We start from the raw sequence: 18,023 nt of genomic DNA, 5'->3' as shown, positions 1-18,023 counted from the left end.
ATACACTTATTTTTTCTAAAATTTGCTCAATGTGTGCGGATATCCGAAAAAAAATACGGATAGTTTCCGACCGTTTTCCGATTCCGACGGATAGTACCCTTACCGTATTCGTTTTCGTTTCCGAGAAAAAAAATCCGAATTCGTTTCCGAATCCGAGAATTTCCGGATAGTTCCGACCGAAACTGTCCGAATCCGAAAAAAGGTCCGGGCGGACGGAAACTATCCGAACCAGTTTCAACCCTACTATGGGGTGCTTAGATCCAGGGTATAAAGTTTTGGCATGTCACATTAGATATACGGATACACATTTGAAGTATCAAACGTTGTCTAATAACAAAACAAATTATAGAATCCGCATGTAAACTATGAGACGAATTTATTAAGCCTAATTAATCCGTCATTAGCGAATGTTTGCTGTAGCACCATATTTGTCAAATCATGGAGCAATTAAGCTTAGAAGATTTGTCTCGCAAATTAGTCGTAATATGTGCAATTAGTTATTTTTTAGCCTATATTTAATACTTCATGCAGGTGTTCAAACGTTCCATATGACAGGGTGAAAAAATTTGGGGTGGGATTTAAACCAGTGTTGTGGAAGACGGTATACGGATATCGGACGGAGAGGGTACCGCCAAACGATTAATCGGAATTTGGCGGAAATATAACGTTTTGAAAATATATGTACATAGTTGATAATAGTTTTCCCTTTTTGATAAACAAATGCATATAACTAAATATATTCCTTCTATATATCCTTAAATAGAATAACCATGTATGACATTTAAATAAGTTCATAATGGATAGCTGTTACTGTATATCTCAATTCTCACGTAGTAATGGGTTTTGTTCATAATGCTTGAAATGATAATCAAGAGAATGTTACATAGCATAGATGACCGTAATCAAGGTCCCAAATAACATATGTATCGGTTACCTCGAAGAGCTTCATCAAATACAAACTCCAATAACGTGATTATCATCAAAATCAAGGAACCCATGTTCAAACTTTAGAGGAAGTCAGTTCCTTGTCATTTTACATCTTGTTGCCTTGTGAAAATTTCGGAAGAGCTTGTAGTCAGTAGTAGTAAAGGGCACAGCTAACAACCATCATCACGCCGACGATTATACGGTTGATTAGACGGAGATGGACGATTTAATCGGTAATGATCGGATTTATGCGTTCGTTACCGACTAATTATGACCGCATCGACGTGATGTGACGGTCTGATCTCCGTATTCGTATTATCGGACGTATTAACGGCCATTAACACCGTTTTCCACAACACTGATTTAAACAAGGCCTATGGGGGTGTTTAGATCCCATCCTAAAATTTTACACCTCATCACATTGAACGTTTGAACACCTGTATGAAGTATTAAATATAGGATAAAAAATAACTAATTGCACGGTTTGTGACTAATTTGCGAGACAAATTTTTTAAGCCTAATTGTTTCATGATTTGACAATGTGGTGCTACAATAAACATTTGCTAATGACGGATTAATTAGGCTTAATAAATTCGTCTTCTGGTTTACTGATGGATTATGTAATTAGTTTTTTTATTAGACTACGTTTAATATTTCAAATGTGTGTCCATATATCTGATGTGACACGGCAAAAAATTTTACCCTAGATCTAAACACACCCTATCTTAACTTTTCTGCGGGAATTGACAACTAGTACTAGTAAAACCCATATTTCCCCTTTCAGATCAAATACAAGCAGCCTCAACACTTTGACCACTCAACAGCTCTACTAGCTGAGATATAGGCACACAAGTTCAATCATAAATAAAGTACGTATGTCCGCATGTTGCAAGCTACACCCTCCAGATAATTGTTTTACACAATGGCCGTGTTTAGTTAGGGTGTGTTTGGTTTGGGACCAAGTGGGATGGGCTAGACCCATCCCAGTTTTTTGGGATGGGATGGTTCCAATTGTGTGTTTGGTTTGTGGTATGGGATGGTTATAGTTTTTTGTTTGGTAGAAGGGATTGAGGTGGGATGGGATGGACAATTTTTCACGGACGTTAGGGCCGTCTGCTCCCAGCGGCTAGCTTCCAGGCTGCTGGTGAGATTGGGGACGAAGGAGCTCGTCGGCGCAAGTTGAGGAGCTCGTTGGCGCGAGCGGAGGAGAGGCGGAGGCGGGTCGCGGACGAGCGGCGACGGTCGCGAAGGTGGCGGCGGGCGTGGACGAGCGGCGGCGGTCGCGGAGACGAGGCGAACGCGGACGAGCGGCGGCGGTTGGTTGCGGAGGCGGAGGTCGGACACGGACGAGGCGGCGAGGCGAGGCGTGGGCGAGCGGAGGCCGGTCTCGGAGGCGAGGCGAGGCGCGGACGAGCGGCGGCCGGTCCCGGAGGCGAGGCGAGGTGCAAAGGAGCGGCGGCGGCCGGTCGCGGAGGCGGAGGTCGGACACGAACGAGGCGGCGGCGGTCGCGGATGAGCGGCGGCAGTCGCGCGGAGGAGGACGGAGCGGCGCTGGGGGAGGGAGCAGGCGGATGAGGGACGAGCGGCCGTGGCGGCGCCGCGGCAGAGCCGAGCGGGAGGCTGCGGGAGTTGACGCCGTTCTGTCCGTCGAAGTGGGATGGATTGGTCCGGCCGATTTCGGCGGACCATCTCGTCACGGATCTAAGAGGAATATTCCTCTCCAGGGACCATCCCATCCCACTCACCTCTCAACAAAACACCTCTAAAAGTGGGTTCATCCCATCCCATCCCATCCTTGCAACCAAACACTTACTTACTTTTAAACTTTCAAAAATTCCGTCACATCAAATATTTGGACACATGCACAGAGCATTAAATGTGGACGAAAAAAAAAACAATTGCACAGTTTACATGTAAATTGCGAGACGAATCTTTTGAGCCTAATTATGCCATGATTTGACAATGTGGTGCTACAGTAAACATTTGCTAATGACGGATTAATTAGACTTAATAGATTCGTCTCGCATTTTATAGGCGGATGATTATGTAATTTGTTTTATTATTAGACTACGTTTAATATTTCAAATGTGTGTCCGTATAAAAAAAATTGGGCGTGAAACTAAACACGGCCAATTTTCATAAATCAACAAGCTCAAGTTGCATCATCTGACACGCTTCTTTGTCCTGGCCAATTTAAGAGCTAATTTCCAGTTCATTAAGTGCTTCGCCTGTGACTGCACCAAAGAAAATCAACAAGAAACAGCAATAATTGCATTTTTCAATCAACAAGAACAAGTCATGATTGTCAGTAACTAGCACAAAGAAAGACAGGCGTTTAAAGCAAGAAACAATTACTAGTATCCAGGTTGCTTTCGTCGAATATATTATTATTGAAGTTAAAATCCAGACGGACTTTTTCTATCATAAACGCAAAACCCCAATATCATGTACCATAAAATGCCGCTTATGGCAAGAACACGCTGAACACAATTTCTTGGCTGCGTATCTTCTGCCACTAAAATGTTGAGCCAAGCTTGCAATTCACTCAATCAACGAGCATTTGTTTTGAAAGTACTGTTCACTACCAACTTGACAGAATTCCACCACAATAAAAGAAAACTAAGCTGTGGAATTATCTAATAGTACCATAATAGTTTTGCTGTCATTTTAAAGGATGGGTTGCGCACAAACACAGATTCAGCTCAACACAATTCACAAACTTATTTCTATTGAATTGCCATGATTTGTTTAATTAACTGATATATAACTTTGACAACAATGTACAAAACAACTGATATCAATAGTCTTCCATGCATCACACTGTCATCAAGGCGACAAGGCATGCCTCCTGAATTTAGCTCTAGACCCTACCGAAACAAGAAAGGTACAAAAACAATAATTCCCTAGATCTTAAAAATGGCAAGCATTGCATTCATACATATGGTCACATGTAAAAACACAAGGTGATGAATTGCCAGTGTAGAGAAGTTACCTGTAATATTCCTCAGATACCTGCAAATCTCACTGGTGCATAAGGTGACCATGCAAACGGAGTTCTGCGGCTGGACATCAAGCTTGGTTAATCCTTGCAGCGTCCTCTTCCTCACATCAATAGCAAACACCAAATGCAACTTGTCCATGGGACTGGGACTGGTTCTAGAAAGCAAGAAAACAACATCATCATCCATGCTTATGGTGGGGTTTACCATTGGAAGTTCCTTGAACATTTCCACGATCTCGCTGAAGCTCAAGTTAGAACGACATGGGTTGCTGGCACCCAAGGTGATGTCTTTAACACCAACCTCACAGTCACGGTGCCAGTGCTCGCACGAAGAACCAATCACCGGCATTGGCATGCTCCATGTTGTGGCCTTCCAGTCGTCACGGATTACCTGGGATTTCCTTGTGTTATTGAGCACGCAATCCACATAAGAAACAGGAGTGCTGGTGGTATTCATCGGCTCTTTTGGTGACCACATTTCCATCTCAATATACTTGATAGAGTCTCTGTTTCGGCTGATGGTCACATCCCGGAAATAGCTGGGGTCATATTGTATCAGGAAGAGATCCCTGTTGCTCCTCGCTGGGCACGGCAGAGGGATGTCCCGGAGCGCAGGGAACTCATCGAGCACGTCGCAGAGGAAGATGCCACGCCAGAGGTCCACCCAGGCGACGGTGCCACCCTCGCCGCCGACCGTGATGGTCTTCCCTGTCTCGTGGTACAGCCTGTCGACAGAGGCAGGTATAGGGATAAACTTGTCTCTGATGAACTCGGTCACCGATAACCGCTTGGAGGTCCAACCTTTGGAACTGGAGGTGGATCTGTAGAGGTGGAGGTAGAAATCCCAGCTAACGGGCGCACCGCCTTTGTACACCGGGGGGCCAAGACCCAGGGCGGCGACTGCATACCAGGCGCCGTCTTGGCGGCTGAGGAGGGCAGTCATAGAGTCGTGGAGGTACACGGGGTGCGGGTTCGGGAGCAGATCTAGCCGATGGGCGCGCGGCCTGTAGACAAAGTAGTCCAAACCTCGTGCGTTGGCGATGCTGTCGGGGTTGACGGGGACGCAGAGGAGGACGAGATCGGCGTCGGAGGCGATGATCTTAGGCACCACGCGGCGGAAGTCGAGGCCGGGGCAGTGGACGCAGAAGCGGGAGAGAAGCGGCGGGCGGGCGGGGTGGAAGGTCGCCTGGATGCGCAAGCCGGTGCTCGTGGTGCCCACGCCGGTGCTGGCGTTGGGCAGGTCAGCGATGAGGCACCACCTGTCGAGGAGGACCATGCCCCCTGATGAGCCGTCTTCATGGCCGTCGGACTCTGGAAGGGGAGGAGCCGTGGTCCTGTAGGGAACAGTCGGGGCAGCCATGTCCATGGACAAGCGAAGGATAACAGATCCAATCGCAGGGAGGAACCGAATGTGGGACGGGGTTTTTGACTTAAAAAAAACTAATTTTATAACTCATCTGAAAACCACGAGACGAATTTATTAAACCTAATTTATTCATCATTAACACTTATAGGTTTCTATAATATTTAGCTATTCATCATTAACACTAATTCTGATTTCTATGCAAACTATGCAATTAGTTTTTTTATCTATATTTAATGCTCCATGCATATGTCCAAAGATTTGATGTGACCTTTTAGGAAAAAATTAGCAACTAAACAAGGACATAGGAGAACTAAATTATTGTGCAACCCCTCCTCTACCAAGTTAGTCTAAGAGAGATTGCATAATTCTACCAGAATTGGAGACACAAAGATGTAGAGGTAAGACTCTTCTTATTTATTCATTAACTTGTGCAATACAATAGCACCTCCTCCCCTCAATATATAGGCATAGCCATGAGTGCTTTTCATATTTAGTGACGGACCTAATTAGTGGGTAACCGGGCTGGACCTTCATGGGCCGGTGGTTTCCTTAAACAAATCAATCAGATCCAATTTAACTTTTGGGGACAAGAGTCTAGGGTTCACGAAGGACATTTTTCTCCACGTCACTCGTGTGCGGTTACCATCAACAGCACGTACAACAAAGACGCTACTACATGTGGTCTCGAGTCTTCACATGGGCTAAAACCACAACATTGTTATAGCTCACACAATAGGAATAAGTTTACTTTGAGTGCCTAACTAGTAGCCGAATCTTATTCATCTCGTTTAACCACGATATAAGATATGTTGACTTTCCAACTATTAAAACATGTACAATTTTTCTCCCGGTGGTTCTGAACGTGGCGACTACGTGGAGGTGTTTGACATGATCTTCATCCTACGTGATACTTATGAGCGCAGTTTGAGATCTAATCAACCAAGCGATGCCGGCCTTGTCAAGTGGGAATAAATTATGAAATGGCCATGTGTCTTATTTACTTTTTTTATTACCATGGATTATTTGCTTTATACTTCTAAAAATATGTTTTATTAAAAATATTTTATCTTGTTTAGACCACTTATTCTAAACCATTTGTGAGTTTCATTTCTAAATAAAATATAAATTTATCATGTTAATGAAGTGGACAATCCATCTCAATAATCTGCGCAAAAAAAATGTTTCAAACATGGCCTACCAAACAACTAAACAAGACCCGTATATGGCAATGTTAACTAAACAAGTCCAATAGTTTGCATGGCAATGTTTGCCGCATAGTATGATTGCAAGTCTGTAACCTTCCAGTGATTGAATATTACTCCCGGTCAGAGAAAATAAAGATCAATTGCCGTTATATCGTCTATTTTCTATACAAGGGTTCTTTTTTTTTTTGAGAAAAGTTTATATAGTAGTTGGTATGCATAGGATAGAAAATGCTTGGTAGGTCAAGTTCATTGGTCCTATAGGCTGAGTTCTTTGCTTGAGGTTCCCAACCCACCTCATTTTTTTTCATACGTATGCATCCCACACTACTAAATGATACTTTTTTTAAAAAAAAAATCCTACAAGAAAGTTGTTTTAAAAAAATATATATTAATATTTTTTAAAAATAGATAATATTTAATTAATCATACGCTAATGAGTCGTTCCGTTCTTGCGTGCGCGAGAGATTAGTTCCTAACTTCAACATCAGGTATGCCTATAAAACAAAAGGCTACGATAGTTTTATAATGTTCGGGGGTGGAAACAAATTTAATATGATCTTTTGCCATGCCATTGTTTTTTTTACCATTTGTTATAATTACCGGAAACAAGCTAATAAGTCAAAAGCAACTTCCATTAAAAATGATTAATTTTAAATTTATAGGAAATCAAGGTTATTAGAGGAAAAAAATTAAACCCCCACATGAGCACCGAATTTACACCGTGTCCCCTCACCCTATTATTCATCAATAGCACTATACAACCCGTCCACGTGATTTTTAATTAAATAAGACAATAGTACGGTGAATCATGAAATCAAGCAAATTAAATCATTGTATAATAAAATGCTAAAAAGAGAATGTCTGAGCTCGTAAAATAGAGATAAACAAGTGGCTATCTTAACTTTTCTACGGGAATTGACAACTGCTAGTAAAACCCATATTTCCCCCTTTCAGATCAAATACAAGCAGCCTCAACCACCCTCGGCTCACCTTTCTGGATTAAGAAACATATGCCTTATTTAGTTCCCATAAACTTTTTGTAAAAACATCACATCGAATATTTAACACATATATAAAGCATTAAATATAAATAAAAAGAAAAATTAATTGCTCAATTTGTATGTAAATCACGAGACGAATCTTTTGAGTCTAATTAGTCCAGGATTAGCCATAATTGCTACAATAACCCGTATGTGCTAATGATGGTTTAATTAGGCTCGAAAGATTCATCCTGCGTTTCCAGACGAATTATGAAATTAGTTTTTTCATTCGTATCTGAAACCCCTACCAACATCCGGTCAAACGTATGATGTGACATTTAAAAATTTTTATTTCATCCACTAAACAGTCCCATAGCCGTCTTGACATCCCATTGGTTAACTCGGACACGCAAAGCCAACTTCGAACTCTTCAACTAAAACGTGCGTCGCATCCCCCGGCCCCACACGTCAGCCACCCCAAACAGCCCATCGCCACGCCACCGAACCCCACCCCACCCCACCCGCCGCGCCACGCCATCTCTCTCTCTCCCCCCTTCCCAGAACCAACCAACCACGCGCGCACGCCCCGCGTCTCGTCGCGTCGGCTCGGACTCGAACCGAACCGACGCGGCGAGACCCAACCCGACCCAACCCAAACCCCCCGAATAAAAGATCCCTCGCCCCGCGGCCTCCCGTCCCTCGTCTCGCCTCCCCACACGCGAGCCCAACACGCAAACGGAGCTGCCTCCTCCACACCCCCTTATCCTCTCCTCCGGGCGAGCAATCCTCGACGAACGATGGCGTCGCTCACCACCACCACCGCCGCCGCGTCCTCCCCGGCCGCGCTGCCGGCGGCCTCGACCACCGCCCCGGCGTCGTCCGTGTCGCCGGCCGCCGCGGCCGCCAAGCGGCCTCACCTCGCCGGGGACGACGCGCCGTGGCGGGCCGCGGCGACCGGCGCCGCGGGGATCCGCCCCGTCCCGCGCATCCACCACGCCCCCGTCCTCCGCGTCGCGCAGGACGATTATTCCGCCTACGCCCTCGCCGTCATGAAGGTGCGTTCCCTTTTCTCGGTTCGGTTTGGTTGGTGGGGGAAGGGGGTAATTCTAATTCTGGGCTTGCTCTGCAGCATCCGGATCCGATAGGGGAGGGGTTGGCCATGGAGGCTATGGTGGAGGCGGCCGGGCCGGAGTGCATCGTGCCCGGGCAGCAGGCGCCGCTGCGGCTGCTGGGCCTCAAGGTACGAACCGATCTCTCGATCGCAGTGTATTTTTGCAATCCAATCGTTACGCACATGTGATCGATATAGCCCTTAGTTAAATTGAACGTTATTAGATGTTACTTGTGAGGGGATGTATGCCTGATTTTGGGTTAATCATGTATCTTGGTTGGATAGTTTTGTTATGGTTGGTAATTCGGTGCTTGGTGCCTGAGGCTCGCTCAATTATGCTTTATGGTTGGTAATTCGGTGCGCGGTGCCTGTGATTGGTTTGAGCTTTTCTTGATCATTAAATATTCATTGGGCTATGCTTGTTAATTGCCAGGTTTAGTGGGTTGGTTTTGTCAATTTCGTAGTCATACAAATTACAGAAAACAAAATTTTATCCATGGGATTAGGGATAGTCGATTAAACAGTTACGCAATTGCGCAGCAATGATTTGTATTATATTTTTCGTGTTGTCCAATAGTGTTTCAGCTTTATCTTTTGTCAAAAAATAGGAAATACAAGGGATACTAGGTTAAGGTTGAGCCTTTGAGGCTACTCTGATGCTGTGGTACTATTCATTTCGTGCTCTCGTGGTATTCATTATGAAAGTTTGCCATTGCTAGGCATAATATAGCTCAAAACTTTTTCCTTTGTTTAAGTAGAATATCATGAATTGCTTAAAAGCTTGAGAATAAATTATGTACCTTGCACATTATGGTGTTTGAGTACTTCAATAAATCATGTCTTTTCAATCTCTGTATTTACTTGCAGTAATTGATTTCTGTGCATGTATGCGTTGCGGTCTTTGCATGCTCACTATTTGGACACAGCACCACTAGATTGAATTACTACAATAGTAAATGATATCACAAATTGTCAACTGAAGTGAATGAAAACCCCAGCCAATTAACATGGCTAGTATGAAATATTGTGAACTGTGAAACACCCAAATTTTTCAGTCTTAAATTTATCCTTTTTGTCATTTCTATGTAGGTTTGGCCCCTTGATATAGAGATGAAGTTCCTGGAGCCATTTGGACGGGAACTACATTCCATGAAAAAGGTAATGCAAGCTTGAGGCTTTCCATCTGTTGTTCTGTTGCAGCTGCACGATTGGTTTGAAGTATAAAGTACTTGAAACCAACTCAAGCCTTGTGTGCTAGTAATACTTAATCAGTCTTTAGCCATCCTTAAGACCTGTTTGGAAATTACAATGTCCCGGAGAAAGATAGGCGTTGTGTTTGCTATCCTATCCGTAGGACTTCCTGTAGACACTCTTAAAGTCATCCAAGCCTGTTGCCTTTTTTCACTTTCAACATTAGTGCTGCTGGGTAACATGCACTTGCTTCCAATGACCTGTATATTGTGACCAGAAGAGTCCACCCATGTATGCCCTGGGATTCCTAACATTTCAATGGCAGGTTGAAGGCAATAGACCCAAATAAAGTCATGATAGAACGTTCTTCATGCTTTCTAGTGATCATGGTTAATAACACCACATATATGTTCACTTCTTTCTTTCTTTCTTTCTTTCAGTAGTGGTCTGTTGTCATTTCCTACAAACTAAATGGTGGTCTCCTGAACCATAATTGCCAGAGCAGATACATAACATTTTTGTACAACTATCTGCTAGTCGAAATGCAAATGTAAAATATGGTTTTGTCTCCTAAGATCTGTTTAGGACTACATTGGCATTAGTTTATAATTACCTTCTACTGCTCCATTAGAATGATAACTTATCACGCCTAGTTTGTTTAGAACAGACATGATTTTTATGGTGTAGTTACTATATCGTACATTCCTTGTGCAGTTCATGGACAAGTCATGCAGCGTTATGGACTCATCTATGTCAAATAAGTAGGCGCATGGCTGATTAGTTCCCTCCATTACTAGCCAATGCTGTATCCACGGCTCTTGCTGAAGTTACAGGACCAGAAAGGTACAAAACTTGAAGAGCCCATGGAGAGAAACCACATTCTTGCTTATCTTGAGTCGCATCACTTGATGGAACAAGATATAGCGCCGAGAACACAGTAACGATTAGCTAGTACTACTATGTATGGATCCAGGGCTGCCTCCACCGAGTTAGTCTACGTGTTATGCGTTTATTGTATTCATGTAACGGTTGTGACTTGAGAATATAATGCTGAGTTGCAAGGAAAACGAAGAAAAAAAATCATACAAAATACCATTCTTTTTGTTTCTGTATTGGGTTATTCTCGGCTGCAGGCCACATGCGAATATCTGATGGTGAATTCTCATCAAAATTTCTTGTGCGCGCCCCAGGCCCTCATTTATACTACTATTTGTTAACCCGTAAAGTACTGTATTTGTATAACCTGTGTTTCGGGGTACTCACGTATGGTGAAGCGTGCTGTTCATTGCCTGGTCCGGATTGGCGATTACTGTTGTCACCGTGAGGATTCTATTGATAGAGCGCGCTCCTCCGATTGGAGCTCTATCATCCGTATGCGAGATTTCGGATCGCGACATCTGCAAGATGCCAAGCCGCCAAGCGTGGATTCTCGATTGCTTAACGAAACAGTGGAGTCTCCATCAAGGACTCATGGGCACGCCGCACGCCTGGTCGCCCACACCACACAACGGTGTCAATGAGAGAGGCTCCTCTCTTCCTGGAGCGCACGGCAAAACCGCTCGCCCGTCCCGGTGCCTGAAGCCGCCACCACGCGCGACGAGACACTTCACGCACGGCGATTCGGCCTTGCATTGCAACACGGAGAGGGCGTGTGTACAGGAGGGAGGGAGGAGGGCTTCAGTCAGTAGTCCCCGCTCGTCCAAACTCAAGCAAGAGCAAGAGCAGTGAGCTAGCTCGGGCGCGCGCATGCATGTCATTCGCATAGCGTGGTAATGGCCGGCGTGCCACTGGCCACTATTGCAGTCCTGGACGATTTGTCTATGCGGATATATGGTCCATCCCTTGCAAGAAACGGTGGCTTCTGCGCACGCCGGCGTCAATGCGGCATGGTCCCATACTCCACAGGACCATAGCCGCAATGGCCACAAGGCCGCAATCTTGCGTCCTCGTCGTGGATGGAAGCGCTCGAAACGTCCGAGTCTGTTTTACTGTTCTACCCCGTATGGGGGGGGGGGGGGGGGTCTGCCGCATATGCATGTGGCGGCTCTAGCCACTTGCAGAGTTGCAGCGCAGGAAGGGGCAGGGCAGTCAGTGGGTGGGGCCACCGATGGAGCGTGGAAACTGCGTGCGCGTCGTAGCGTAAGCTACTCCTACCCAAGCAGAGCACCCCGGCTGAATCGCATATTCGAATCAGCTCGTGGGAGGGATTCGGATCAGGTGCAGTAACAGTAGTGACTGTAACTTTGGTAATACCCAATCATCCAGCCATCCAGCACACAAGGGATGGCCCAGATTTAACTGTGTCATGCATCATTTTAGCTATTTGAATAAGCATAGAACAGCTTCAGTTCAGATTTTGCCTGAAATTTCTCTCCTTTTGATCTGAATTTTCTTGAACGTTAAGAAAACCCAAATATTGTTAAAGAAAACTAGACACATACTTCATTTCATTATATTGAACTTCATAATATCTTGCACGCATAATTGACAAAATGAGCTAGAGTTTAAGCCCTTGTTTAGTTCCCAAAATATTTTTTCCAAAAACATCACATCGAATCTTTGTAAACATGTATGGAGCATTAAATATAGATAAATAAAAAAACTAATTGCACAATTTGCATAGAAAATGTGAGACGAATCTTTTGAGCCTAATTAGTACTCCCTCCGGTTTCATTTTAATGACACGGTATACAAAATATATCTTTGACCTTATTTTTCTATTATAACATATAAAATAAATAAATGCATATTTACTTTTATTATAGTGCTTTGAAAGACAAATATATATATACGTTGTCCTTTAAACTAAATATTTTTAAAATTATTGATGGTCAAAGTTATAAAAGTTTGGCCTCGGCCTTATCTAAAACGTAAAATAATATGGAACCGGATGGAGTACATGATAGCTATAAAGTGCTACAGTAACCCATATGTGCTAATCACGGATTAATTAGGCTTAATAAATCCGTCTCGCGGTTTCCAGGTGAGTTATAAAATTAGTTTTTTCATTCGTGTCCGAAAACTCCTTCCGACATCTGGTCAAACGTCCGATATGACACCCAAAAATTTTCTTTTCGCGAACTAAACACACCCTAACTATTTTCGCTGAAATTGGGTATCATGCATCCACTGGCACAAAAGCTTTCAAAATCAACTAGCTATGCTACTGCTAGATTAACCCCGTTACAAAAGCTTTCATGATACAAAAGTAGATCATCATCTGCTTCCAAAATCAGCACGATGCCTTCTAAGTTCTATTGACCTCTTCAAATGAACTTTTAAGATAAGATGATATCTTCAACATTAATAGAACCCTAGGGAAAAAAGATAATATCCAAATTAATTTCATGTGATGTGCAGCAGTAGGAGGTAAAGTATGCTTCCCATGGTAGAATTGGCGCCAATTCTTACCTCCCTCTCAGATTTTTCCCTCCAAAACACATCTGCTGGAATCAGAGAGTAGGTGAAAAGCTGGGGGAAATTAAGCAACGAATCTAGACCATCCCTTATGTACTCGATGGTTGGATGATGGATACTGTTAAAGTTGCAGTCACTACTGATTTGAATCCTCGTGAGAGATGATGTGATTACATTACAGACGCAAAATCCAGATTTCTTAATCGCGAATCATCAAACCGAAACCAACTCCAAAACTCTAATTTCGGCCAAAGAGATTCCGCAGAACAGTTCGAGTTGACCAATATTATATAGTTTATTTCCCCCCTTTTTTGTTATTACTATTCCAACTCGATTATCCAAACAAAGTCCATGTTGGATGGATCCAGATCGCCACAACACTCCCTTGTCAGTTGTCTGATCGACTGATCGTCTCATCCCTCCCTAACCCGTCTACTTGGCCGATAACCCGTCTCACCGCCAAATCGCCAATCTCCCACCTCGTCACGCATGCGTGTTCAAACGTGAACTAATCAACTCTCCGCGACTCCGCCTCCGGCCGTCCCGTCCCCGTCTCCGGGATTTTAATTTCTTGGCACCTCGCCTCAGCATATTCCATGTCCCCTCTCCATCCGCCCCACGCGCCCACTTTGACCGACCCATCGATCGATCACGATATTTAGTAGTAGTAGTAGTATTACAAATCCAGCAAGCGATCCCAATATCCCATTCCCAAAACCCCAATCCATCCTCGGAGCACGCCACCTTCACGAGGAAGAGAGAATCGAGGAAGCAGAGCGCTCGGACCAGAGGAGGAGGAGGAGGTGCCAGCCATGGTGGACCGGATCGGCGCCGCGTGGTGGTGCGCGTGCGCCGTGGGGATGCTGGTGGTGGGGGCGTGCCTCGCCGGGGAGACCAGCGAGTACCGGCGCCAGCTCGGCTCCGCCGTCGACATGCCGCTCGACGCCGACGTCTTCCGCGCCCCGCCCGGCCGCAATGCGCCCCAGCAGGTAACCCGCTGCACTCTGCACTGCATGTTCTTTTCTGCATCGCGGAAGGAAGGCATCGATACTCGATAGACTCCTCCGAGGGTATCGGGTTTCGAAGCCCTCGATTTGTTTTCAGCATCTGTGCAGCTTCGGAGGAATCAAATGTTCCTCTTGTTCCTTTTGTGATCGATGCTTGAGATAGTAGCGTCCTGCATCTGTTCGTGATTCGTCACTCGTGAGCCGCACTTCGATTACTGTAGATTGTATAATATACTAGTACTAGTACTACGGAGTATTTTGCTGTTCGTTTTGTACTCGCGCTGGTCCTGCTGAGTGCTGAGTGGTGGTCATCCATTTGCATATGCTTGTCTCATGGTGTCTCCATGCTGATGAAACAAGCAAGGAATTTTCGGTTTCGATGGTCCCGAAGTTGACTGCTTGTCTCTCTTCAGAAATTGTCTCCTCTTTAATCACACTGTTTGTGTTTAATTCGATCGTTTCAATCGGATAAACTGTTGTGTTTCTGGTTGGTAGACCTGAATTTAGCGTGGCATAAATGTTTCTAGCTACTTGTGTTACAGGGTTTCTGTCATTAGTCTATCGATGAGCATTTGGCTTATTCAGAGTCGTCACCTGGGGTGCTTTTTGCACTTAGCTTAATCCCAGTCCACAAACTTGGTGTGTTCATGAATTAAAATACTGCTTCCGTACCACCGCTTGCTCTGCTTCACTCATTTCTAAAGTTAACACCAACTTTTAGGGAAGTGTTCCAACTTCTATCATACACTATCTGCTTGACCATTTACTAGTACTAATTGGTTGCAGGGCCCTTTTACGAACCCTTTTGTTGTCTTTTGGAACTTTCTTATTCTTAGGGCACCCGCAATGGTTATCTATAGGCTCTCTACAAGAGATCCATGTCAGCATATTTTTCTACTTGGAAGAATTAAATGTAGAGAGAGAGCAAAGCTATCTACTAACCTGAAGATAGTCTATAGAGAAAAACGAGGCAATGGATTAGAGAGCTATAGATACCCATGTAGACATACCATTAAAGTGGTTTACTATTAATCTAGTCTATTGCTGAGATGTACATGTTTTATAGATAGCACCTTACTTTACCATTGCGGGTGCTCTTATAGAGTCTTACTCCCTTGAATTAAGTATTAGGATGCCTTTTACTGAGATTGATGTCCATTCCTTTTTCAATATGCCGTTAGCATAAAAAATTATATGCAAGATGTGCTGGGGTATGGTCATTGGTGTATTCTCCACTCTGATGCTTATTGATATTGTTCTCTGAAAGGTTCATATCACACAAGGAAATCATGATGGCACTGCCATGATAATCTCATGGGTGACAACAATTGAGCCAGGCTCAAGCACTGTGCTCTATGGGACTTCGGAGGATAATCTTAATTTCTCTGCAGATGGAAAACACACTCAGTATACGTTCTACAACTACACCTCAGGATACATTCATCACTGTACAATAAAAAAGTTGGAGGTATTAGTTCTTTGCAAAAGTCGTCTTTAGTGTTTGGACTGTAAATTAAAGATTGACTATTGGCTTTGTTGCAGTTTGACACAAAATACTACTATGCTGTTGGGATTGGACAAACCGTGAGGAAGTTTTGGTTCAGAACCCCTCCAAAAAGTGGCCCAGATGTTCCATATACATTTGGTCTCATAGGTAGTATTCAATATTCCTAAATTCATTTTTGCTATGTCAGGATACACATTCACCAAATCTATAAACGATCTATATCACTGAAAACAACATCTGTATTCAGGTGATCTTGGTCAGAGCTACGACTCGAATATTACGCTGGCCCATTATGAGTCCAATTCAAAGGCGCAAGCAGTACTTTTCGTTGGGGATCTGTGTTATGCAGATAACTACCCATACCATGACAATGTGAGGTGGGATACATGGGCAAGATTTGTAGAGAGGAATGTTGCCTACCAGCCTTGGATCTGGACAGCTGGAAATCATGAGATAGATTTTGCCCCAGAACTTGTAAGTGTAGTACTCCATTTAACTTTATTTGTGTAATGATCTTCAGTGGATGCATATACAGTTCAGTACTAGATAATCAGTGGAGCTTATGTTATAAGCATTTACATTCTGTTGAACATTTGCAGGGTGAAACGAAGCCATTCAAGCCATACAGCTATAGGTACCCCACACCTTATAAGGCTTCCGGTAGCACGGCACCTTTCTGGTATTCTGTCAAAAGAGCATCTGCTTATATTATTGTCTTGGCATCATATTCATCATATGGTATGTAATATGATCTAGTTGCGTTTTCTTTTGCATCTGTATTCAAAGTACTTAGTAACAAGCTTCACAAGTAAAATTAAACACCCACATGAGCAACATTGTGAATAAGTAGTCAGTCTTACATGCTTTGGGCAAACAGAAACACACACTGTACATAACAATGAACTTATTAACTTATACTCCATTTGTTGATTGCTAATAGATGGAATAAGATAATTTATCAGTTCTTCTGTTTCTTTCCCAGGAAAGTATACTCCTCAGTACAAGTGGCTTGAAGCTGAGTTTCCCAAGGTTAACAGGAGTGAAACGCCATGGTTGATAGTGCTATTGCATGCTCCGTGGTACAACAGCTATAACTATCACTACATGGAAGGTGAAAGCATGAGAGTTATGTATGAGCCGTGGTTCGTCAAGTACAAAGTTGACCTCGTGTTTGCAGGACATGTTCATGCCTATGAACGGACAGTAAGCACTTACAGTTTTTTTTCCCCTGAAAAATAGTTAAAACTTTGCATGGGGAATCAAATGGAAATTTCTTGCAACTTCATTAGGAACTTTAGCACGCACTTCTTTGTCGTCTTTATATTTATTAGTATATACTTGCATCTAGTAAAATTAAGTTCAACGTGCTTGTCGTTTTCTTTAAACAAAGGAGTGCTTGGTTTTACTACTTTTTTTTAAACTGGTACGGAGCATGTATAGCTTTACTACTGATACTCTGCTTAGAGTAGTACTAGTACCTTAATCTTGAGCTGCTGACATAGACTTATTTTCTCTGATTGCAGCACAGGATATCAAATGTCGCGTACAACATTGTGAATGGCCAGTGCACTCCAGTCCATGATCAGTCTGCTCCAGTCTACATAACCATCGGAGATGGAGGAAACCAGGAAGGACTGGCCACCAAGTAAGAATCCTTTTTTCGCTTCCACCAACCGTTTTCAGTTCCTGAACGCTGACAAGATATCATGTGCAATTGCTGGGAAAAAAAAACAAATATAATGCAGCATGACGGCGCCGCAGCCTGGCTACTCGGCCTTCAGGGAGTCGAGCTTCGGGCACGCCATCCTGGACATCAAGAACAGGACGCACGCGTACTACACGTGGCACCGCAACCAGGACGGCAACGCTGTGGCGGCTGACTCCATGTGGTTCACCAACAGATACTGGCAGCCGACGGATGAATCTTTGGACGACTCCCAGTGATCTGAGTCGTTCGTACATGGTTTACTCACACCTGCTCCTCCTCCCTAGTTTGTGTTGTGGTTCTTCTACGTGAATAAGCACTGGCTCGATTTGAACACACAGGACGGACTCACGGACGCCTCCGGTTCAGGCGTCGTGATCTAGGTGGTTCTTTCTCCGCTCCAGCTCCCTCGTGGCCGTGTGCTGCTTGTGTATAGAAGAAGCGCAGCTCACGTGCAGCGAGAGGAAAAGAAAGCTGAGAAATTGCGAGTTGATACTTGATAGGCTTGTGTACGTTCGTACTCGTCTAGATGTTGAATAAACACATTGGTTTCGTGGCGTTGCGACTTGCATTTGACAATCCGAGTGGGAGTAACATGGGCTTCTG

The 18,023-nt window shown here is 44.0% G+C and overlaps 3 protein-coding genes across 3 annotated transcripts; 2 read left to right on the top strand and 1 right to left on the bottom strand.

Moving 5' to 3' along the window:
• Positions 1-2,778: 2,778 nt before the first annotated feature.
• LOC4327896 (uncharacterized) lies at positions 2,779-5,324 on the bottom strand. Its single transcript, XM_015761747.2, has 2 exons — positions 3,920-5,324; positions 2,779-3,161 (listed from the first exon to the last, which is right to left on the bottom strand). Exons 1-2 carry the CDS (start codon positions 5,292-5,294, stop codon positions 3,121-3,123), a joined length of 1,416 nt encoding a protein of 471 aa, XP_015617233.1. The 5' UTR covers positions 5,295-5,324; the 3' UTR covers positions 2,779-3,120.
• A 2,856-nt stretch (positions 5,325-8,180) lies between these two features.
• Positions 8,181-10,889, top strand: LOC4327895 (uncharacterized). The gene is made up of 4 exons (XM_015765421.3): positions 8,181-8,534; positions 8,609-8,719; positions 9,680-9,748; positions 10,496-10,889. The coding sequence occupies exons 1-4, from the start codon at positions 8,277-8,279 to the stop codon at positions 10,544-10,546; spliced, it is 489 nt and encodes a 162-aa protein (XP_015620907.1). The 5' UTR covers positions 8,181-8,276; the 3' UTR covers positions 10,547-10,889.
• A 2,995-nt stretch (positions 10,890-13,884) lies between these two features.
• LOC4327894 (purple acid phosphatase 2) lies at positions 13,885-17,975 on the top strand. Its single transcript, XM_015765420.3, has 8 exons — positions 13,885-14,187; positions 15,473-15,673; positions 15,748-15,859; positions 15,960-16,186; positions 16,312-16,450; positions 16,695-16,915; positions 17,236-17,357; positions 17,458-17,975. Exons 1-8 carry the CDS (start codon positions 14,011-14,013, stop codon positions 17,654-17,656), a joined length of 1,398 nt encoding a protein of 465 aa, XP_015620906.1. The 5' UTR covers positions 13,885-14,010; the 3' UTR covers positions 17,657-17,975.
• Positions 17,976-18,023: the final 48 nt, after the last annotated feature.

This window comes from Oryza sativa, chromosome 1 (assembly GCF_034140825.1).
Source record: "Oryza sativa Japonica Group chromosome 1, ASM3414082v1".
Taxonomy (NCBI): Eukaryota; Viridiplantae; Streptophyta; class Magnoliopsida; order Poales; family Poaceae; genus Oryza; species Oryza sativa.
Note: the sequence above shows the minus strand (reverse complement) of the source record. Positions and strands in the feature narration are given on the sequence as shown.

What these genes read in the sequence shown, in the direction of transcription:
- LOC4327896 (XM_015761747.2), bottom strand. Translation starts at nt 5,294, where the DNA reads ATGGACATGGCTGCCCCGACTGTTCCCTACAGGACCACGGCTCCTCCC. An exon ending in GTATCTGAGGAATATTACAG is followed by an intron (nt 3,162 to 3,919) that starts GTAACTTCTCTA and finishes TCTTTGGTGCAG; the next exon opens with TCACAGGCGAAGCACTTAAT.
- LOC4327895 (XM_015765421.3), top strand. Translation starts at nt 8,277, where the DNA reads ATGGCGTCGCTCACCACCACCACCGCCGCCGCGTCCTCCCCGGCCGCG. An exon ending in ACGCCCTCGCCGTCATGAAG is followed by an intron (nt 8,535 to 8,608) that starts GTGCGTTCCCTT and finishes CTTGCTCTGCAG; the next exon opens with CATCCGGATCCGATAGGGGA. An exon ending in AACTACATTCCATGAAAAAG is followed by an intron (nt 9,749 to 10,495) that starts GTAATGCAAGCT and finishes TTCCTTGTGCAG; the next exon opens with TTCATGGACAAGTCATGCAG.
- LOC4327894 (XM_015765420.3), top strand. Translation starts at nt 14,011, where the DNA reads ATGGTGGACCGGATCGGCGCCGCGTGGTGGTGCGCGTGCGCCGTGGGG. An exon ending in ATATACATTTGGTCTCATAG is followed by an intron (nt 15,860 to 15,959) that starts GTAGTATTCAAT and finishes ATCTGTATTCAG; the next exon opens with GTGATCTTGGTCAGAGCTAC. An exon ending in GGCATCATATTCATCATATG is followed by an intron (nt 16,451 to 16,694) that starts GTATGTAATATG and finishes TTTCTTTCCCAG; the next exon opens with GAAAGTATACTCCTCAGTAC.